General features: G+C 49.1%; 1 protein-coding gene across 1 annotated transcript in view; it reads left to right on the top strand.

The window, feature by feature from the left end:
- Positions 1–23,551, top strand: part of IQGAP3 (IQ motif containing GTPase activating protein 3) — a 313,154-nt gene that overhangs the window by 228,385 nt on the left and 61,218 nt on the right. The window contains exon 33 of the mRNA XM_086947642.1: positions 3,957–4,044. Within this exon, the coding sequence (XP_086803768.1) occupies positions 3,957–4,044 (88 nt within the window). The remainder of the gene's footprint in view (positions 1–3,956; positions 4,045–23,551) is intronic.

Below are 23,551 nucleotides of genomic sequence, written 5' to 3'. Positions count from 1 at the left end.
TCTGTCCCTGGCCCAGTGCATCATGGGAACAGGGCAGACTAAACTACCAAGCCAATTCTTCACCAGAAAGGAGACAAGCTACCGGGGACCGGTTTCTGGCATTTCAGCCTTCTTCGGCCTGGCTTGCTTGAATCCTGATGGAGCAGTGAGAAAGGGACTCATGTCTGAGTATACCCTGCCACACCTATAGTGGCCAAAAACGATTTAGAAAAGGGGGGTGGTGATGAACAGAGTGTCTGAGTTAAGCAGACCACTCTTACCCAGTCCAAAGATCAGGGCTTGATCCATCACCGTTATTTATCTCACTGCCCCATCCCAGCTCAGAACCTGGCTATATGCAAATCAGTCTGTCCCTGGCCCAGTGCATCATGGGAACAGGGCAGACTAAACTACCAAGCCAATTCTTCACCAGAAAGGAGACAAGCTACCGGGGACCGGTTTCTGGCATTTCAGCCTTCTTCGGCCTGGCTTGCTTGAATCCTGATGGAGCAGTGAGAAAGGGACTCATGTCTGAGTATACCCTGCCACACCTATAGTGGCCAAAAACGATTTAGAAAAGGGGGGTGGTGATGAACAGAGTGTCTGAGTTAAGCAGACCACTCTTACCCAGTCCAAAGATCAGGGCTTGATCCATCACCGTCTTAAAGGCCTCCCACAGCGAAATTGAAGAGGACACTGACCCCACGTTTTCGGCAAAATAATGGTCTAAAGACTTAACCAACTCAGCCCGGGTCTTAGGGTTACGGAGATGCCAGGGGTTGATCTGAGCCACTCGACCCTCGGAACCCATCTTCATGTCCATCAAAAGCCACAGTGGGGAGTGGTCCGAAATACCCCTAGCCAAGTGTCTGACTTAGTCTGTGCAGCCGGCATCAGGACATAGTCAAGCCTAGCGAGACTACCGTGTGCACCGGAGTGAAAGGTGTATTGTGTCTGTCCCGGGCGCATCAGCCTCCAACAATCTACCAGACCCAGAGTCTCCAAGAAGCCACTCAACCAAGACTGTGATCTCGTGAGGTCCCTGGGGGGGGCTGCGGTCCTCCCTACCGGAAACAATAACAAGAATACCCTCAGGGAGCCCCAACACTATTCTTCCCAAATCAGCAAAGGCCATTGTCTGTAAACCCGGTGGAACATACACAGAGAGTAATGAGATAGTCTTCCCCTCCCACCTACCCCTGTCGTCAAGAATTGTGTCATCTAACTCCAGGGGGAGGGAACTCCTGACTAGGATACCTGCCCCCTTAAAACCAGAAGTAAATCCAGACTGTGCGATTAGACGATCACCTCGCCGATTCATGGCATGGCACGTATTGCCGATCAGATGTGTCTCCTGCAGTAATACTACATCAGGGGAAAGACGTCTAAGAAGTTGTAATACCACTCCTCGTTTTATCCTGTCCCCTAGACCATTAACATTCCAACATAGTACCTTCAACCCCCTACCCCCCATCCCAAAAGTAAAGGCAGAATCCACCCCACAGCGAACAAAACACCCAGATCAAAATACACAACATTGCGTTGCCTTGAAACGAAAGAAAACAGAACCAAACCCCCCACCCCCCAAGGAATCCCCAGAACACATCCCCCCACCCTGCACCCCTGCGTTAGACTCAAAGGCCACCCCAACTTGCAGTGTGCCTGTCGCCCTAACATTAAACTAATCTACAAGAAGAACCGGTTACCACTCCTCATTCTTGTTCCAACGGGCCACCTTCCGCACCTCCAGAATGTTCAGAGCGCTCTCGCTGCGTAGGCAATGTATCAAGTCAGTCACTAACTCTCTCCGGTCGATCAAAGAAGAAAGTTTGTTCGTTGTATTCAACACGAAGCCGAGCTGGAAAAAGCATCGCGTACTTCAAGCCCATGTCTCTCGGTCTCCACTTCACCCCCTGGAAACCCATCCTTTGTTTCTGAACGGACTGGGTGAAATCCGGGTAGAAGCTGACCGTAGCGTTCTTGAATTTAGTGGGGCCACCTGCCCGTGATGCCTGCAGGATAGCGTCTCTATCCCTAAAGTAAAAAATTCTGGCGATTATAGGCCGTGGAGGGGCACCCGGTTTCTGTCTCCCACCCGGTACTCTGTGTGCACGTTCCACTGCAAAAAAGTTGCTAAGGCCTTTGGGGCAAAGTGGTTCAAAATGAGATCTTCCATGAGGAGGTCTGTAGTCAACTCGGTCGACTTCTCAGGGACCCCAATGATACGAACGTTGTTACGCCTTGCCTGACTTTCAAAATCCTCCAATCGGCGGCAAAGAGGTCGTTGGAGGACCGTAGATTACGAACCTCTGTTTGCAGGTCAGACACTTCGGTCGTGAGGCTGGCGGTCTTCAAATCTAGAGAATTGACCTTTTTGTTGGTCTTGGCCAGATCTGGCCTGATCAGGTTGACATCGATCGCCACCGTGTCTAGCTTTAGGGCCAATGTCTCATACTGTTGGCCTATGGAGGTCTTCATGCTAGCAATGGCACCCATGACATCACGTAGGGTCAAATCATCCAAAGCAGCCGAGCCATCTCCCGCCTCTTCCAGAGACCTACTCGCACCACTGGGGGTCCCTTTAGGCTGGGTATAGCGGTCCATAATGTTCGATTGGATGGTACCCCCTCGGTGTGTGGTTTTGGTCTTCCGCTTCTCGCTGTCCGGTTTGCCCACCATGTTGAATGGTGCGCCCCGGAGGGGCCTCTGGGACCTGGTAAAAATGACTCCTCACAATTCAGCCCCAAGGAAGTCTAAATGTGGGTCTCAGCAGGCTACTACACGACCAGGAGAACTAGACAGCCTGCGCCAAGTGTAATTGCGAGGTCAAGACCGTGGGCCGCCGAAGTTGGGTGGTGGTAGGCTGAGGTAAAGAAATCCAAAAACGAAACCGAAAGTCCACCCAGGGGCACAAGCCAATTCCCGCTGGCCGTTGTTGTTCAACTACCACCTGGGCACCAGGCTGTTCCATGGAGCAGGCCAATAATATTCGGAGTGGCGTAAGTTCGGCTCCCGGCGTCCAAATCGATTTCTGAAAACAGCTATTATGTCAGCCGGGTTGTGTCTTCAATAACCCGTCGTCGTTATCAGGATTAGTTGCAGGATATATGCGGGAGGCGGCGAGGGTCTCGGGAGCCCTGTGCTCACACGACCATCTTGGTTGCGTGCGAAGCTCCTCCCTCCCACTGTTGCCTTCTTAATGCATTTTCTGCATGAGGTTGAACCATCCTCCAATTGATCAGCCTGTGTGTTTTCTTTTTGTTCCAGGTGAAAGGCCAGGTTTAAGTTTTTTAGTTTTTTTTGGGGGGGAGAAATTAAAATTCCAAATTTATTAGTAGACCGCTTTGGAATCCTATTGTGTGAATCTTTGGAGGTGAGGTCGACTGTGGCATAAGTAAGTCTCCTTTCCTTGAATGCTTGTGGAATCCCTCCCTATCGCTTTACTTCAATTAGTGCTCTGTTTTTCTTTTGTATGCATACAGGTGTTCAGAGCACCTAAAAAGGTGGCTGCATGAGTGATTGGTGGCCACTTGTAACTTTAGAAAAGTGTTAGCTCACATCCTGTGGATGCCAGAATGATTATACGAAGAAGACCAAGTCATCAAGTGACAGGAGAGACACTTGAAGCAACCTCAGAATTCATACTGAGTAAAGTACACATCGGCACTGTAGACAAAAGTGGAAGGTCATTACTTACCTTGTGCATTTTACACCAATTGGTATAAATGTTGGAAACCCATGAAGGGAATTGTCAGAGTCTGGTTTATTGGCTGCTGCAGTTATGATCATTGCTGTATTACATATCACTGGTATTTTAAGTTTGTACAACATGTATTTTACTCTGTGTGCCAGCGAGCTGTAGATATGAGCACATGTTGCATGTGGTGCTATAGCTTCAATTGCTGTCTGGCTGTTGAATGGCTGTTGCTTTCCACCTAGACACACTATCACAAGTAAACCATATTTGTTCTTTTCAGCACAAAGCATATGCTCATCGACGTGATTCAGTCCCAACCTGGCGATTCCATACCTGAGATTTTAAGGACCTCTGCATCAGTTGATCAGGTGGGTTTTATGCTCTGCGTGTAGAAAAGTTACTGTAAAGCATCAGCCATGGGTCCTTTAAAATCTTTGCTTGCATAAGGTAACAATAGGCGTAATAGAAATGGCCTTGCAATGAGGCATGCTTTTATTGGTGGTCCACTATATTGTTCTTCAAAGCGCTAACTTCAGTATAAATCAAGTTAATGGGAGCAGATTTTGGTATTCATGTCTGAGGCAGATATACATATTTTGTTTGTTGCCTCATTGACATAAACAATACTTGATTTTTCTGTAGCAACTTTAAAATTCATGCTGGTTGTTCAAATGCTCCAGGGATTGGTTTCTGTTACTTGGTATAGTTTTATGTTGCTCCTAATGCGCATAGCAGCCACAATTGAAAAATGTGCTTTTTCCAATATAATTTGAATGTCCTGAATGCACAGAATGTACTTCACGTCCAGTCCAAAGATAAATCTAGGAACTCCATAGAAAGTTTTCTTTTCTTTCAGCACTTTTTTATTTTACTGCAACTGCCCTATCTCACCTGGGGCCAGATGTACAAATCTTTATTTTTTTGTTTTTTGATCTCAAATGCTCATAATCCTAGTTTGCGACCATATAACTGCTTTTTGCATTGTACTAAACCCATTTTAATAGTACGTAACCTTTTTCTGACTCTTAAAATGGGTTTAGAAACGGATAAGCAATCTCTATTTGGAAGGGCATGTTGTAAGCGTTCCTTCCAAATGATTCCTATCCATGTGCCTCCACGCATTTGAAACGAAATAGCAGTCGTAAATAATGGACATTTTGTGACCCCCAAGTTGGGGTGGTAGCCCATTCATAAATGGGAAGGGGTTGCCTGGTGTCCCTTCCCTATTGTATTGTTTTGTAATTGCATTTATAAATCACTTACTACCCCTGACGAGGTATTGAAGCGCTTTTTGGGCGAGTAGCACACTACGCCGGAACCCATACAGGATTAGTGGTGAATTAGTATAGTCAAATATGAAAGTAATTTGAATGGTGGATATGTTAGTCAGTTATTTGGATTGAGAAGGATAGTGGATGAATAGCAGAGGGAAAATGTTTGCATTTATTTAGCGATACTTACTACCCTTGATGGGGTGTTTTAAGAGCTTTTTCGGCGAGTAACACTCCACTTCGGAACCCATAAAGGATTAGTGGTGAATTCGTATAGTGAAAATATGAATGTTATTTGAGAGGTGGATATGTTAGTCCGTTGTTTGGCTTGAGAAGGGTAGTAGAGGGATAGCGAAGGGAAAAAGGTTTGAATTCATATAGCGCTTGCTACCCAAGATGTGTGTTGAAGAACTTTTTCGGTGAGTAGCACACTTCTTCGGAACCCACTGGGAAGTGGGAATAACCCTGTACTAGTGTTCCTAAGTTTGCCATCACCAATATGGCAAACTCTGAAAAGTCATGTCCACTTCAGATAGCCCAGTTTCAGACTTACCCGCTCCGACAGTATGGCAGTGTTCAGCGCTGCAGCGAGTGCCCTTTCCTCTGGTGCTCCCAAGTTCAGATTCTGTACCGTGAAGATGGGCCGCTCGCAATGGAAAACACAGTAGCACCTGGCGGCGCAGGCTCTTCCTGTCAAGCAAAGCTTCTAGTCTGTTTCCAGTGATCTGAGCTGCTCCCGCTCGGCGGACACAAAAGGTAAGTTGTTCTTTCCCGAACAAGAGAGTGGATTCTCCAGCTCCCGGCTGGAGATGCGTCCGGGATGTGATGTCCTCATTGGCACCCTGCACTACTTGAGGAAACAGTCCGGGGCAGTTGGCGGACTAGATCTGCTGGTTACAGCAGAAATCTTCTTGTCCAGATCATGACCCGAACCCAGTGTTTCTGGCCACCCTTTATGGCATATGGGGTTATCACGTTGCTCACTATCTGGTGCAGACTCTTTGGTACAATCGTCCTCAATATGGCAGACGGAAGTCACGTGCTCCTGTCCCCTTCTGGCATAGGGGGGTCACTATGTGCGGTGCGAGCCTGGTGCTTCTTGCATGGCGCACCTGACACAGCTCACATCACGGCGGCAATCTCCTGCCATATGGGTCTTCAGGACTGGTCTTGCACACAGGCAATGACCATATCGGTGCAAAGCCAGTCTCCTCACACCTTGCTGAGGGTGTCCTCTTGGTGGGGCTTCCCACTGCACCTCGCTTCCTCCAACATTCTCTTCGTCTCAGGGCACTCTGGTCTTGGCAAGCAGACAGGCTATGGGCTCCCAGGCAAGTGGGCTTGTTTTCCCTAGGTGATGTCCCCTACCCAACAAGGAGACTAGCAGGCATGGCCTCCAATCCTAGTCTTGCAGCGCTTCCCCTTCTCACACAGATTACACATTTTTGGGGACTCAACCTCCCTTTCTTATAGTAGTTTTCCAGACAACAAATATATTTTAGGATCTGGGTCTTTGAAGTTTTATGTTGGGGTTCTGCTGCTTTTGAAGTGGGTACTTCTCCTTTTCATCTTCCTTCATTAAAGAGGTCTTCCACAGCAGGCACAACTCTGAAGCTGAAGCTGATGTCCACAACACAATTCATGGGAGTGACCAGATGTCACACCTGGATCTTGGCCATTATGATATGTGCATTAAAGAGTTAATCATAGACCCCCAGCCCTACTCTTTATCATTCTCTTACCAGCCCAATCTCCCTTACTGAGATGTGTCCAAGCCCCTTCCTTGTGATCTATCACTGAATCAAACAGCAGTTCTTTGAGATGTAAAGGGAATCTCTTCCTTCCCTCTAGTGTGTCACAGGAATGCAGCAATACACAAATCTGTCTGGGGGGATTCCTTACCTCCTCATGTCTTTACCGGGCAGACCAGGGTCTCTCAAAATGGCAGAGGGGAGCTGTCCGTAACCCTTATGGGGCACCCACTGATGGTGGAGGAAGCAGGGGAGTCTGGGCAGAGGGGAGAGGGCACCTGTTCATCCCGCATGGTCGCAGTCTTGGTCCACACAGAGGAATCCGCATAGTCTGCCGTGATCTGAATGGTCACCCAGGTCCGTGCTCTGATTACCCAACCTGTCCTGTTGTGTAGTTCCCACTAATCCGTAGGACCTGCGCATTTGTGGAAAACATAAACTTTGGGTGAGGTGCCCAGACTGATTTTACCCCGCCTGCAGGATATGTAGGCCTGTAGACCAGCTAGCTCACCGAGCCACCATAAGCCACCCTAAGCAGGGAGCGAATGGTTTCTGGCAACCACTAAACATGACCTCTCACGGATCGTGGTAACAGTTCGGAACCATTCCGCGCAATCACTTGTGCAGTATTGTTTTCAGAGAAATATATAGAGAGGGCACAATGGGACATAATGAATATATTTATAGAACCAACATTATTTTTGCATAGAATATATTTGCTGTGATAATCATTAGACAGAAGCAGATTGAAGTGATTACGAGCACCAAAGTGGAGAAGTGTGGCTCACTGGTTAGAAGAGGCAGGCCCTGAAGCAGAAGTCGGCCCGGGACCAAGGTTCTATTCCCGACGCGGCAGGGTTTTGGGTCATTGTCCGCAGACTCGATAATTCTCGCCTAGGTGCCTACGCTAACCATGGGTCCCTCTCTGCAACTCTGGGCAATAGCTTGCTTAATCTCCACAACGGCCCCAGCAGCGCCGGGGATGCCTGGCTTCACCTTGGGGGTGCCCTCTCACAGGGAAAGCCAGGACGGGTATACAGCGCCAGGACACCACGTAACGAGGTAACAGTGCGCTTTACAAGTATACATACATACATACATACATACAAAAGAGTAAATAGAAGGAACAGTTCTACCATGGTGCTAAGACCGTGTATATATGAAGGCATATAATACAAGGTAGTTATTGGGCGTACTCCTGCAATGCATTCCCTACGCTGTGTATGTCTTGTGTATGTCTTGTGTGTGTAGGTGTGTGGGGGTGTAGGTGTAGGTGTGTAGAGCCAAAAATCCCCTCACAGAGATTTCGGGTAGCTGTTCTGCGAAGCCACAGCATACATAGAGCCTCTGTCAGATTAAGTGTCTCTTCTGCTAACTCTCGGACAGGCTTCTTTATTTATAATTAAAAATGCATCCTTGCGATGTACACACAGAATGGATTGTTGTGGATATGTAGATAGCCCTGTCGCCTCGTAGATAAAGATAGAAAACGGGCTGCGTTGCTACCTGGGCCCAACTCTAGTAACTCAGAGGAATCCACAAAGTCTGCCGTTGTTGTGTCTGGATCGAAGTGGTCACCCAGGTCTGTGCCCCGATTAACCAACTGGTCCATCATGTTCCCCCAAATCTCCAGGTCACCCTCTGCGTTGTCATTGTTGACGTTCCGAAACCTACATTCTTTTGTCCATTCCAGGAAATCGGCGAGCCACTTGGACTCAGTCGGAGGGATCAGGCTAGCCCACTTTATGGCTGTGCGCCGTCTCGCCAGCACTAGTCCCTACTGTGCAAATCTACCACATTTTTCCCTTTTTGTGAAGAGGCAGTAGTCACAGCAGGTGGTGTTGGGCCGTCAGTTTTGCAGTCCCCTTCGTTGCTCTGCGCAACCTCCTGTAGAACTCCTGCTTGCATGTAATCCCATGCAACATGTCCAAAATCTGATGGGAGTGCCCGCACTGATTGCAGCTCACCGGACAGGTCAGAGATAATTTATTTAGGTGCTGTGGCATCAGATAAGCTCTATGTATGTAATACAAAAAGTACCAATTTGAATCTGGCATTGCTGGCTGTCACAGACTTGTGACAGCACCCTGTTCCATTCTCAATCTGTGAGGTGGGCCTCCAACTCCCCACCCCATGCGGGTCGACTGGGTGCAACATTCGTCTGTCTGCCTATCATTCTTTGAGGGCAACATTTAGCCCAGATAGAATACCCTTAGAAGAGCCAGGATCTAGGATCACATTCAGGACTTGGGACCCATCGTGTTCATCTGGGAATGCCATCCAGATCTCACTGGTCATGCGAGATGTGCTTGCGTACTCCAAAAATTGGCCCCGATCTATGCCGTAGTGAGTTTTTACCTTCTCTACTGACCTAAAAGTGCAGTTTAGAAATGAGTCTCCCACCCTCTGGCAACCACCCTCCATCCATTTAGTAACATCCAAAGAATTCACGGGTATGCAGGAAGGAGCACAGCCACCAAATCAGGAGAAGCCTGGCATAAGGTGCCAGTCTTAGTACCTGTGTGACAGCCTTTTCCCATGCCTGAGCCACTTGTGTGACAATAAAGGGGGTCCCCGCCGGGAGTCTTCGTCTGCTCATGAGCTGCTGGGGGAGCTCTGCCAGTGCAGTCAAGACAGCTAGTAATGTCTTCTCCAAGTTAGGCCCTTTGTCACACCATGGAGCGGCGTACTGCAACAGTGCTGCCGTGTAATATAGTTTGAGATCCAGATGACCTAATCCACCTCAGCTAGGATTCCATTTCAGGATCTTGAGGTGCACTCTGTACCTTTTCCCTGCCCAAGACCTAATAATCTGCCAGAACAATGTGGGTAGCAGCACTCAGAACGAAGTTTGCATCCCATAAAGGCAGCGGGGTAAAAGGACAATTTTGCTAAGGGCCATGCAACCTATCACTGACGGGGGCACTGTGATCCAGAACTTAATAGAGGCTGGGAGGCCATTCAACACCCTTTCCATGTTCAAATGACACTGTAGGCAGGCCGTGCAATATGTGCATACCCAGATAACGTAAGCTCAGGATTTCTCATAGTAAACCAACCTTGGGGAGATCGGATGCATCCACATCAGCCAATACCACCAGAGGAAACATAACTGTCTTATGGCAATTAATGTAGAGCTCTGAAACCGCTCAAAGGTCTGCCTGTCACTTGTAAGAGCAGAGGCATTGAACGCTCAGGGTCTGCACATAAATCAGTGTATCATTGGACACAACTTGTTTCATTGCCCATACAGATGCCCCAGTCTCGCAGATCCACTCTATTGTGTATTGCAAGTTGCTCCATAGCAAGCGCAAACAGGAGCAGCGACAATGAGCAGCCCTCTCGCGTGCCCCTCTCAATACGAAAGGAATAGGACACCTCATTTCTTGTGCACACCCTCGCACTTGGCACCGTATAGAGGAGCTGAACCCACATCGGGAATTCCTCCCCAAGTCTGCTCGGCAGAGAACCTCCCAGAGACATCCAGGACTGGGTGTGCAACGCCTTCTCTGTCTATGGCTATTATTGCACCTCGTATGCTTGTGGTAAGAGTTTCATGCATCATGTGAGATGATGTTCTCCGTTTCATGTGTGTAACCCGTCCAGGCTAAAGCCACACTGATCCTCACGGACCATATGCGTGACCACCGGTCGTAGCATCAGCACCTGGACTTTGACTAATAATTTGATGTCTACGTTGAGCATGGAGGGCCTATGAGACTCTGGGTCAGCCTGGTCTTTCTCTGGTTTGGGTAGTGTTAGATTTGGGGGTCTCCAGTTGGCACAGGTAGGTACTTGTGACAAATAGGGACCCTCTCCTCTAGTCAGGATAAGGGGATTACACTCCTAAAATAACCCCTGCTCATCCCCTTGGTAGCTTGGCACGAGCAGAAGGGCTTTACTTCAGAGGTGTTGTAAGTTAAGCAGTTGTGACCACACACAGTAACCCAGTGACAACAATACAAATTGACACCACACAGGTTTTATATAAAAAATAAGTAGACTTTATAGAGTTACCACAAGACCATAAACTACAAAAATACACACTAGGATTACTTTAAGATGGTAGATTTAAGCTTAGTTCAGTTCAGTTCTTAGATGCAACACTCTGCGTCAATGCACCTTAGGTTGCATTGTGCTTCCACGACCAGCAATGTCGCAGCGATGGGACATGCGGCAAAGTTCAGATACAAAGAAATAAAGACGTGAAGATCTTCCAGATGCGCCATGCTTCTCGGGGATGCGAGAAGCTCTCAGTTCAATGCGTGGACTGTAGTGGCGACACCCTTACGATGCGACGACAACAGCTACAGTGGCGACGCTCTTCTCCCACGATGCGTGAAGCTTCCGCTTGATGCGACAACTACAGCAGCGACATCAAAGATGGGACGGCAGCAGCTCCGACGGCGGCGCACTTCTCGGGGATGCGAGGTGCTCTTGGTCGATGCAGTGCCATGCGACAGTTCCAGCGGCGACACCCTCCTTCGGAGTTGCGACGGCAGGCACAGCGACGGCAACACGCTTCTCGTTGAGTCCCGTTTCCAGCTCCTTGTGACACGCAGTTCCTCAGAAGGCCCAAAACATCAGCATGCACTTCCAAATAACTCTGGGGAGCTGGGGGGTGAAGTCTGTTGTCCCTGAGGCTTCAGCAGGAGGCAAGCTCTTTTCCAAGCCCTTGGAGATCCTTCACAAGTTGAAAGCAAAGTACACAAAGTTCCTTTCGCCTTCCTTTCGCCTTCCTTTGGCAGTTAGGCAACCACTGCAGGCCAATCCCCCAAGCAGCACTTCAGCTTGGGAATAGTCTCTCCTCAGTTTCTTCAGATTCCTCTCCTCAGTAAAGGTTTCTTCTTGTAGTCCAAAGTGATCTAATTTAATTGGATCAGGGTTCCAATACTTATACCCCAAAATCCTTTGTTCTCTGAGGGGAGAGGGGCCTTTGCCCAGTCCAAACCAGTTCTGAAGCACTCTGTATACCAGACTTCTCCTTTCCTTTCCCAGTGCAGGACATGCACACCAGACGCCCCACAGGAGGTGGAGCCAGCTTTGTGGAAGGCAAGTACAGTCCTGGAGCACTTTGTTTACAGGACTCCTTCTCTTCTTTCAGTGTGCAGGGCAGAGACATCAGCCACTCCCCAGGGGGTGGAACCAGCATTGTGGAAGGCAGGCACAGCCCTATTCAAGGTTCAGGTGCAACTTCTCCCTCCCATCTAGATGCAGATCTCTCTATTCACCACCGGGTGACTCAGCCTGTCTCCTGGAATTCCATAGCCCTGTCACTCACAAAACCAGACATAGGAATACACAACCTAGCAGAGGCAGGTTTGAATGGTTAGACAAGCAAATACCTACTTTCTAAAAGTGGTATTTGCAAACACAGAATAATAAAATACATCTTTTAGTGAAGTTGGTTTTAATATTCTGAGTTCAGGCATACTAAACTCGAATTTCTACCATGTTCTCTGAGACAGTTAGGATTATAAAATGTAATAACTCTTAACAGCCCATTCTGGCCTATGAAGAACAGGTAGCCTTGCAATAGTGAATTACAGCCATTTTCGTTTTTCACTATTAGGACATGCCACACACATCAGGGCTTGTCCTACCTTATTCTTACAATGCACCCTGCCCTTGGGCCTACCATAGGGGTGACTGATATTAAGAAAAGGGAAGGTTTAGGGACTGGCAAGTGGGTGCACTTGCCCAGTCAGCATGACAGTACCAGACTGCTTGCAGGCTCTGCAATGGCAGCACTTAGACACATTTTACAAGGCTGCTTCTGTCGGTGGCACAAACAGTGCTGCAGGGCCACCAGCAGCATTTGGATTTACATGCCCTGGGCACACTCAGTGCACTAGACTAGGGTCCGACAAGTAAACCAAATAGCCAAACATGGAACCACTGATTAATACATCAGTTTACAGTAGGGAGCACTTGCACTGTGGCACTGGATAGCAGTGGCACAGTGCCCAAAGCATCTAACACCAGCAAAAATACATGAGGCAACAGCAAAAAATGGAAGGGAGACCCACGCCAATGGTGCCAGCTCTAACAGGTAGCATAATTATAAGGGCTTCCCACATGTGAACTGGTGATTTGCCGACTTCTTTTGCCTCCTGTAAAGTTTCAAGGAGTGCAGAGAGACATAGTATGCCAAGGAGTGTAGAGACATAGTATGCTTGAACGTATTCATCTGAAAGAGACACGTTAGTGATAGACTCCATTGGGGCCTGGGAGTCCCGCGGCCTAACCGCCTTACTTTGGTCCGTCGGTGACTCCCACAAGAATTTCTTGCTGCCATGGACCGCCTGTTTAGGCCTCGGGCTCCCGCCGGTGCGCCTTCGGGCCCTGCGGTCCCGTTTCCGGATCCTGCTGGTCCGTCGACTCCTTCGGTGGCTCCGGTCCTGGCACAGCCAGCGGCTCTGGCCCCCGGGGCCGCAGGATCCTGCGCCCCTTGCTCTGGCCTTAGCGCCAAGAGGTCTCATGTTGCCGGCCCTGGCGCCGCCCTCGGCTCCGTCTGCAGCGCCACAGTGGATCCCGCTAGTTCCGCCTCTGCCCCGGTTCCCAGAGGGCTTTGTCCCTGCCTGGGATCCGAATTGGGAATCTGCGTCTGTTCGGCGCCGTTCCGGGCGCCGTTTATTCCGTCACCGGTCCCTGCCCTGCCGCCGAGGCCTGTGCCTTCGGGGCCGGCGGAGGAGGATGACTGGGAACGTGTTTGAGGACCCGCTTGCTCGTCAGTGTGATTCCGAGCAGGACTAAGTGGATGACTTGGAGGAGGCCGGTGGCCTCGCTCGACGTCTCCTCTGACCCGTGGCTTGCCTCTCCCCCACCCACTATGGCTGAAGGCGGCACGTATACGGTGGTGCTCCGTTCGGCGGCGGAGGTACTTAACCTTGATCTACCCACTGACCCTAAATACAAATCTCCACACTGAGGTGCTCCAGTCGGCGTCCACTTCTCTGGAGCTGCTGCTGCCCTTTAATGATACCCTCACCGAAGTCTTGTTGGGCACTTGGTCACGGCCCACCATGGGGCCCCTGTGGATAAGAATGTCGCCATGCATCCCTGCCCGGCGCCAGGTAACCCGGCCTTTCTGACCACTAATCCTACACCGAAAGTCTGGTCATTCAGGCTTCTACGTCTGAGTGCCTTTCCCACGGCTCCGCCGGATTAGGACTCTAAGAGATGGAGCAGTTTGGCAAGCAGTTGTTCTGTTCAGCCAGCTTAGGACTGCGGTCAGTGAACACTGCTTGCCTTCTGGGCCGCTATTCCCACGCAGTGTGGGATTCCGTGGCTGAGGTGTTGCCTCGGTTCCCGGAGAAGGTCCAGGCTGTGCTGTCTCAGGCTGTGGCTGAGTGTAAGGATGCGGCTAGATTCGCCATTCGTTGTGGCTTGGACACCACGGACTTGCTTGGTAGGGCTATTTCCATGACCGTGGAGCTTCGGCACCACGCCTGGCTGCGGTCCAGTGGGATCTCCCTGGACGTTCAGAGCTTGCTCATGGACATGCCTTTTGACGGCACTCGCCCGTTTGGTGATAAGGCCGACACGGCACTGGAGCATTTTAAGGACTCTCGAGCTACGGCAAGCCCTTGGACCTTTCCACTACGCGTCCATCCACGTCCACGTTTCATTCCTTTTGTGGCCATGGCAGAGGCACCCCTGTCCGTTAGTTCAGCCAAAAGCCCGTGCAGAACCAGCCTCAGCGGGGCCGTGGCCGTGGCGGCTGCCATGGTGGCCCCGGGGGGGCGGCGTGAGGTTCAGTCCACCTCCGACACGTCTACCTCGGATCCTTCCTAGTCTGAGCTTTGGGTCGCATCCCATGCCAGTGGGTGGCAGGATTCGCCATCACCTTCCCCATTGGCATTCTGTCACTTCTGACAGGTGGGTGTTGCTGCTCATCCGGAAGGGCTACTCCCTCCCCTTCAAGTCTACCCCCCAGCCATGCCACCTCGGTTCCACCGCATGTCGGGGGATCACTTTGCGCCTCTCCAATAGGAAGAGAAGAAGCAAAACGGGTCTGGCGTGTGGCACAGTAAGGCTGCGCCCAACTTAGAAACAAACTAAACGAATTGCCAGTACTGTGCAATGATTTTGGAGTTTTTGTTGAAGAGCTACTAATTGCTCTTTCAAAAAATGACCACTCTTTCAGTCAAAACAAGTTGATGAAAAATTATTGTTTTTATTAATCTTTATTTGGTCAAAAGTTGCTCTTTTATTTTTATATTTTAGTAGTATTTTCTTTTAACAGTATTTTTGTTTTCAGCTATCTACAACAATGTACATAATACGGAGGAGGAACAGGATTGTGGACACAGGAAATGATAAATCAAGTATATTGAACAACAATTAGACAATGAACGTACAACATGGACACTAGACAACAGTAAACACTAATTCATATCTAATGGGGGTGGGGCGGTGGAAGTTGGTGGCGTTTTTTTTAAATGTTTATCAAAGAAAAAACAAAATTATCTTTTTTCTATATACAATTCAGCCTATTTACAGTCAAGTAGCAGTTGGGTTCAAACCAAAAAGAGTGTTTTACATTCACCAAAAAAGCGAAGCAATCAATTTTAAATCCAACTTAACACTTTCCAAATTGTACCAAACGTTTGGCCGCTATGCTGGCCAACCGGCCACCACAGTGGTGCCACCTAACAACAAACACCTCAATAGGTCGACGCGTTTCGAATCCTAATGCATTTAATAGGATTCTCTTCAGGACCACACAAAATCAATCTGTCAGTGTAATCACTGTGGCTTGAACGGGGAGATGAGTGAAAGGTGTTACCATCCAAGACTTTATGCGGGCATCCAAACGGACTGGCCGTCCATTATTTGTATGATTTTCTTCAGGGAACTGGCCTCGAGACTCAATCTGAGGCTGTGCGTCTTCCTCCTCCAGGCTGGGTCGCGGTTGACTGGTAACCTTATATTTATATTATATTTATAGAGCGGTTCTGGATTCGGCGCAGTTTCGGGTTTATCCTCCTGAGCAGTGAGTCCGGGATATTCAGGCTATGATTCCGATCTTTCAGCCTCTATCCCGGGTTTCGGTCAGGATGGCCCGCCGGCTCCAGGGCCTGATGGCCTCCTGCATCTTCCTAGTGCGACATGCCAGATGGCATATGCAGGCTCTGCAGTGGGACCTGAAGTTCCAGTGGGCACAGCATCCGGGCAACCTGTCCGATCACGTCCAGATCTCGGAGGGCACTGAACTGCACTTGCAGTGGTGGCTCACGAATCTCGATTGGGTCAATGGCAGATCCCTCTCCTTTCCCCAACCGGAGCACACAGTGGTGACGGATGCGTCCCTCCTGGGATGAGGAGGTCACTTGGGAGAGGCAGAGATCAGAGACCTCTGGTCTCCGGCGGAGTCCCGGCTCCACATCAATCTTTTGGAGCTTCGGGCGATCCGACTGGCACTGAAAGCATTCCTTCCCTCTGTCTGGGGGAGTGTAGTGCAGGTTTTCACGGACACCCGTCCTTCTTTCTAGCCAAAGGGTTTTATGCCCTTTCACTTCGGGCAGACCCTCCCTTTGCCCACCTTCTTTCTGCCTCCGCATCCTTCGAAAGAGGTAGAGAGGCTCTATCATCTGGACCCAAAATGTGCTCGCTCTGAAGTGCACACAACCGTTCCGGGTGGATGACCAGCTCTTTGTTGGCTACGTGGGCGCCAAAAAAGATCGGGCCGTGCACAAACGGACCATCTCTCAGTGGGTTGTTCTCTGCATCAAAGCCTGTTACTCGTTGGCTAAGTAGGAGCCTCCTGTGGGGCTGCGTGCCCATTCTATCAGGGCGACAGCAGCCACGACTGCCTTGGGATGCGGCGTTCCCTTGAAGGGCATTTCAGGCAGCTACGTGGGCCTCGTTGCACACGTTTACCAAGCATTACTGCCTTGACAGTCAAGTCTGGAGAGACAGCTTCTTTGGCTGTTCTGTTCTCCGTGACTTTCTGGTGTAAATTTGTTCGCAGACCAACCACCGGGGTTGGTATGCTGGGGTATCTATTCTAAGGTAAGTAAGCTATCACTTAACGTGTCTCTTTCAGATGCTCAAGTTACTTCTTGTGTAACGATATATCTGTAAGGGAAGTTAGTTAGTGATCGATTCCTTACCGCCCCTCCCATCCTCCCCGTTCTGCGAATTGATTACTAGGGTTAAGGTCATCCGTTTCAATGCACCTATGATCAGTATCTTGCATGGCTCTGAGTTCCTGGTGCGGAAAGTTGTGTACATAACTGACGCCAGCATGCATGGGTGGTGCCTAAGTAGTCTCGGTGACGTCATCTCTGCGCATACGACACCAGCGGCGGACGCGGAGCCGCAGGACGCCACCTACTGACGCGCAGGGGTACTGCTAAGCAAAACTTTCCGGATCCAGTCTGACGCCTGGGGATATTCGAAGGTAAGGAATCTATCCCTAACTAATGTCTCGTACCGATATATCGTTACACAAGTAGTAACTTGTTCAACAGGGAGTCAGTCAGGTCCCAGACATTTCCCCCTGGCAATATCCCAAAGGCAGTTCAGGCTGGACTGTTCCCATGGGGAACAGGTTCAAGTCTAATTTGCATATGGTTGGGTGCAAACTGGAATGGCGTGGCAAGCAAAATAACGATAGATTAAACCCAGATGTGACTGGGGGTGAATGTGTGACACGGTTCAACATTCCGTCCATCTTTTTTTGTTGCATTTTCACCCTAAGTGGGAAGGGTATGTCCAGGCGTTGGTCCTGTGCTTGCCACACCACCGGTTTGAAGATAGCCTAGCTGATGAGCGGTGATGCCCCCAAACCGGTTCCAGGATGCTTGATTTCCGGTCCAGGGAGGACCTGGCCTGGCAGTTCGGGCTTGATTGTTCTATGGGGTACAGGGCCATGGCTGATTTGCATATGCTTGGATCCAAAGTAGAATGGTGTAGCGAGCAAAGTTACAATCTGTGACTGGGGGCGAATGTTTGACAATGTCCAACATTCTGCCCATCATCTTTTTGTGTTACATATCCTGAATGGCCACACCTAGTTCCTCCAGTGTGATGGCTTCTCAGAGTCCGTCCGCTTGGGCCTCCGTCAGCCTGGGAATGTCAATCTGAGTCAAAAAACCCTCAACTGCGGGGCTTCTGTTGCACCGAGGCTGCATACACCCTCGCCAGGTGATCATGCAGGAGCAGGTTATTTGCTACTTGGCCCTTGGTCCGCTCACCATCTGGTGTGTGGAGGGCAAAGATAATCGATGGGGGACGTTCATGTTTGAGCAGCTAAACCAACATTGGGCCAGATAGATGGCCTTCTCTGTGAAGACGCTGCCTGTAGTCCTTCCGGAAGGGACAGTCTGCCATTCTCCTCTGCGCCTCTGGCAAGGGTCCCATCTCCCACCTCATAGCCTAACATTCATCTCTATAATCCCACAAGGCGCCCCTCCCCCAGTTCCTGCTCTAGTTTGTTCCTGATCCCGTAGGTCTTGCCTAGTCTTTCCCCTCGAACGACCACTCTGCGCCACGTGTCTGAGCGGTGTGCCAGTTCATAGCAAAGAAGCCTTGCTGGGCGTCCATCATGTCTATGTGGTATTCCGGGTCACCCAGCGCCTCAGGCCGCAGCCTCTATAAGGGGGTGCAAGGTATCTGTCCCTGCACACCGCACTCCAATAGTAGGGAGGCGTGGTCAGAGAGAAACTGCCTAATCTCAAGGGGTGTAGGGGGAAAAAGGTAAGGCTGCCCCCCACTTAATCAAAGTTAATCAAAATGTAGCCCTACCTTAGTCAACACAACATCCACTTTCTTGACCACAACACTGGTAAACGACCACAGTGTCTGTTTCTAGACCCTAGGTGTGTATACTAACACTCCTCCTTAGGCCAGGATGTCTCAATAAATCAACAAAAACAAAATAGGAAGCCATAGGCCAACACTTACTGAAAAAAGTGTAGGGGGTAGGGAGAGTACCTCACGGTCGTAACACCCGAGGGGGTTGCCGGTTTAGCAATATCCGGTATACCCACTTCTCATCATCGGTCACTCTCTCTACGTGAAGAAAGGAACGTGCACAAAAATATACTAGCACACAGAGTGAGAATAGTGACGAAAAACAGTGAGTGAGTTGAAACAATACTGTGACAACATGTATACAAACTAAGACCCAAGACAACTAAAACAAACAGATAAATAAAACCTGGTAAGGTCTTGCTGGCCGTCTTTTTCTTTATTCTGATGCTGCAAGACCTTCCATTAAAAATGGTTAATTGTATACCATATCCTTTTCTTTTTCAAGTCAACATGTTTCGTTGCTATAGATTCAGCAACTTCATCAGGGCATAAAAGGGGGGTTCACTATTCTCGAACTTCACATCAAAATTTGATTGAACAAGGACCGAGAGAAACTGCACCTGATAGGCTTACCTTTATGACATTCAGGACACCCTCGTTTGTAAGAAGAAAACAGTCAAGACGACTATGAGCCCCGTGATATGAGAGTGACAGGAGAGGTGGAGCTCCTTCCATATGTTGACCAATTGCAGTCTAATCATAGTTTGCTGCAATCCCGCCACCATACAAGGCTTTGTGTCCATCCGGGGCGGATGCTGATCTAGGCTCCCATCTAAAATGCAATCAACCACCCAGATAATAGGCATGCCAACGTTGGGGAGTAACTCAGTGTCCAGTGCTTCAAAGAACCCTTCCTAGTCCGCATTAGGTGCATATACTTTGAGCAGGCAAAGTTCCCTACTGTCCAGCACCCCATGTAGAAGCACATAACGTCCAGACACATCAGCCACCTGCCCTATTCACTGTAATGGACCTCCGGGCCACCCATATAGACACCCCTCTGGCATATGAGGGATAAGTGGATGAGTATAATTGACCTTCCCACTTTTTGTGTAGCTTCTGGGCTTTAGCCTCCAGGAGGTGAATCTCCTGAAGGACCGAAATATGCACTCTCGCCCTCCTGAGATAGGTGTGGGTCCTATATCAGTTTACAAATTAGTTTAACCCATGCACATTCCATGTGAGTATACATACTAAGACAGTCATGATAAAGTCACACAAACTCCAACCAACAACCCTGCCCCCCCCCCCTCGAGTCATACATATTGCTGCTGCACTAACTATAACAGTAACCTGTTAACAAATCGCAACACCCTCTGGTAAACACCCCAGAACTCAACTAGTATCTCCCCACGCATTGTAACGCACCGACTCACCCAAACTAGCGACTCCAGTAGAACTGCAGTGTTTGCTTGAGGTCAGTGTTGGGCATGTAACTTAAACTATAGTTAAGGGGTGAAAACTGGCAAACAAGGGACCTGTGAGAGATTGGTTCGTCGTTTCACTCCCATGTACCCTGCAATCCTCACTTTACTAAGTGCAAAGGTGCACACACAAACTTAAAGGGGACAGAAAAAGAGGCAAAGATACAGTCAAGAAAAAGCTTAAAGAAACGAGACCGAAAGGTGGGGGGGGGGTGGGGGGGGGGGGAGTGGGTCAGCTCAATGAACATGTACCCCAACCCTCTTGATGGTACAGCCCCGTACCCTGCAATGCCCCCAACAGTAGAACACCTTGATGGTTCAATAACGCAGTCAACCAAAATACCCCACAACGGGGGATGGGGCCTGGGGTGGGGGGAGCAAAATGTACAGGGAGAGGGGAAAAGGGAAAGGAAAACTGGGTGGGGGGGGGGGTGGAGGAGGGGGTGGTTGACCAAGTGTGTGTGCAATCAAGTCCCTTTGCCAATATTGTCTCCATGTTCCGCCATGCCCCACTTAAATGAATGACAGCACAAACGGAGCAGTCACAGGGCCCCCAATGAGTGACATAGTAGTCCCATCAACCAAGATAGGCGTCTGGCCCCCAGGGGTATGGGTTACCCCACACAGCAAGACTCTACAGACCTACCAGGGGTTCGTTGTGCATGGTTTCCCGCGTGGCCTGGCATCACCACCAGGGGGTCGCCACATGGTCACTTCCGCTATGTCGCAGCAGCGTCCCCACTCATTCAGCCATGCTGCTCTTTTGGCAGGCCGCTGCCCTGACCCTCCTCACGCTGGTCTTTGAAGAGGCGGGAGCTCGCTCAAATTTCCATTGCCTTCATGCTCCCCTCTGAGCCGACAGGCAGAGCGGCCAGATTTGTCGGGCGGATTATGGTGGGAGAAGGAGGATGAATAGAGGATTTTTGAAGGGCCATCTTGGCCATGCCCCAATCTTTTCTATCTTTTACCAGGGTGTGCTCTTTCAAAATGCGCGCTACCAGCACACACACTTACTATGTGCGAGCTGCATAACTCTTCACCCTTACTGTATTATATTTCACGCAAACACACAAACACCAAGCACATGCTTTAGTCACACATGCACTGAACATCACTACATTTCTTATTAAATGTATTCCTGTTGGCTTGCATATGCCCTGTAAATGTAGTAACCACACATACAGTGCAGTTTGTCTCTGTCCTTGTATTGCACCATTCCCAGGCACACTTGCAACTAACACAGTCACCACTCCTTCGCTATACAGCACTCCACATCTACCTGATGTAGGCCAAGTGTGAGTTAACCTTACAGTAGCAGAACGTTAAAAAATAAAAATAAATGATGGAACCCTTAAGCCTCACTCAGTGACACAGGGTATAACATTTCCTGATCGCTACATGCTATGCTGCCACTGCTGTGCTTGTGCTTCTTAACTCTTGGTGAAGATGCTAGCCTTCCACCACTGAGGGTAGAGCTTTGGGGGGCCCTCTCTGCCCTACATCACAATCTGTGAGACAGTCCTATGTCATGGCACACACAGATGATTTGTGTTTGCCTATGACAAAACAAAAGCAGTTGGGATCCAAACAACAGTACAGTTGGGCACTCCAAGCAGGGGTTCATGTATTTACCATACCGAGGACTTTTCCATTTCAACAGTCAAAAACTCTATTACAGGTTCTGATGTTAAGGGTTGTGCTGGTAAGGCACTCAGTTGACACAATGCTTCAGTGCTTGGCGGTCCTCAACTAGTTCCCAAGGTGTAACAGAGTATGAATGCCTGTGATTGAAGGAGGTGCACTGTTTCTGTGGGCCTCCTTGCAGACATCTTGTGACCCCTTGAATAAAGATGGACCTAGTAATTGTTTGGCATTATGGAAGGAGGAGGACCTTGGCCTGGTCTGAATCTGAAATGGGTAACCGTACTTGCAGGTGCGAGGATAGTTGGGAGTCTGTGGGCAAGTGTCCTGATCCACTTTTATGTACGTCCTAGCTACTTACCAGCTGGAAAAAAAGGCCAAGAGTAGAGTATATCAAATTTGTAGAAACTAAAAGGTTTTAGCTCGAGCCTGCCAGGCAGTGCAATTCTGTCTGGTTGCAAAATAACTTGTCAACTTACCAACATCTTACAATGGACTTACTTACAATGGCTTGCCTGGCTCATCTTGGTGTTGTCCCACCCATGAAGCGTACATTGTTTACTTCCACTCTCACTTTAAGGGAACTATTTTTTTTTTTGCTTGAGCACTTCATAAGAATACATGTGTTTTCCAGCTGTAGCCCTCATGTGCTTCTCTAATTCCATGTTACTTCCTAATCTGTGTGCTTTTCTCTCCGGCACTGTCTTATCCGTGTACTTCTCTCCCCAACCTGCGCTCTGTATTTCTCCCACTTGTGAGCATCGGTGATGTTCACTCTACCTTGTGCTCTCCTCCCCAACCTCCACTGCCTGCTGTGTGCTGTTTTTTTGTTTTTTTTAATCTTTATTATTTTAAACAAGAAAAAAGGAAAAGACATATCCGGTGCCATACATACATATGTTGATAATAGGGTGAACAGGAACAATAACAGGATAGACGTGGAGCAACAGAAGAATCCCTGAGAGGCCGGCGCTAATGAATACAAAATAAGACTTGCAACATTACATTCGATAAACAGTTTAAATGTGGACCCTCAAGACCCTCCCACCCATAAAATCAAAACCATAGAATAATCATGGCAACCAGACATTAGAGTTTAAAGAACAACATCAGGATATTTCGCCAATATTACTAGTAAAGGAAAAACTAAAAAGAGATTGAAAAAAAAAAGGGAAACCATATGAGCGATAACAAAAAGAAAACAAACCCATCCCCCCACCCTGCACCCCTGCAACGGCTATCGCCTAACCCCCACTAGCTGTGTACCTGTCGCCCCAACTAACTAAATCTAAAAGTAGTAAGATCCCGGTCCCCTTCCCCCCCCCCCCCCCCCCCCCTGCCAGAGACCAGCACCCCCTATGATGAAAAGTCAATAATATCTATAATCGCAAAAAATAAATTAGGGGGAGCCGTGACGCACCGCCCAACCTCATGTGAGACCAACAGCCACGAATTCTACTTCCATTAAGGCCATAATACCAATTACAGTCGTTCACTCTCAGCCCTGGCCCTTCCGCACCATTGTGTGCACCCCTCCCATTACTTCAGCAGGAGAATCAAAGTGAAAAAGGAGTCTGAGTAAATGCAGTACATTACAATTCAAAGTCAGCAAGTGGCCAAGAACTTCAGCAGCACAAGAACACTTCTTCATGGACGGATAGTCCCAATGTAGTTTCCTCCAAGATCGTAGAGTCGCTAAAAAGGGAAAGGATAGAACAGAAGTCCAAGGATAATCACACACAGGATTCTCCGGGAAGGGGACGCATATCGATTCTCCCAAAGTCAGTGGTGATGGTAAGTATGTCAATATGTTCAAAACACTGGGTTCGGGATTTTCCGGGAGACCAACCAAGGGCTGCTGCACCTCATCGCACAGGGTCCTCGTTCAGAATCAAGATGGCCGTAGCTGAAATCGTAGCTTGTGACAATATCTGAGATTTAACAGGGTCCGGTTCCACACACTCC

The sequence above is a fragment of the Lissotriton vulgaris genome, chromosome 12 (genome assembly GCF_964263255.1).
Source record: "Lissotriton vulgaris chromosome 12, aLisVul1.2, whole genome shotgun sequence".
Classification (NCBI taxonomy): Eukaryota; Metazoa; Chordata; class Amphibia; order Caudata; family Salamandridae; genus Lissotriton; species Lissotriton vulgaris.
The sequence above is the reverse complement of the archived record's forward strand: the minus strand, read 5'-3'. Positions and strand labels throughout refer to the sequence as shown.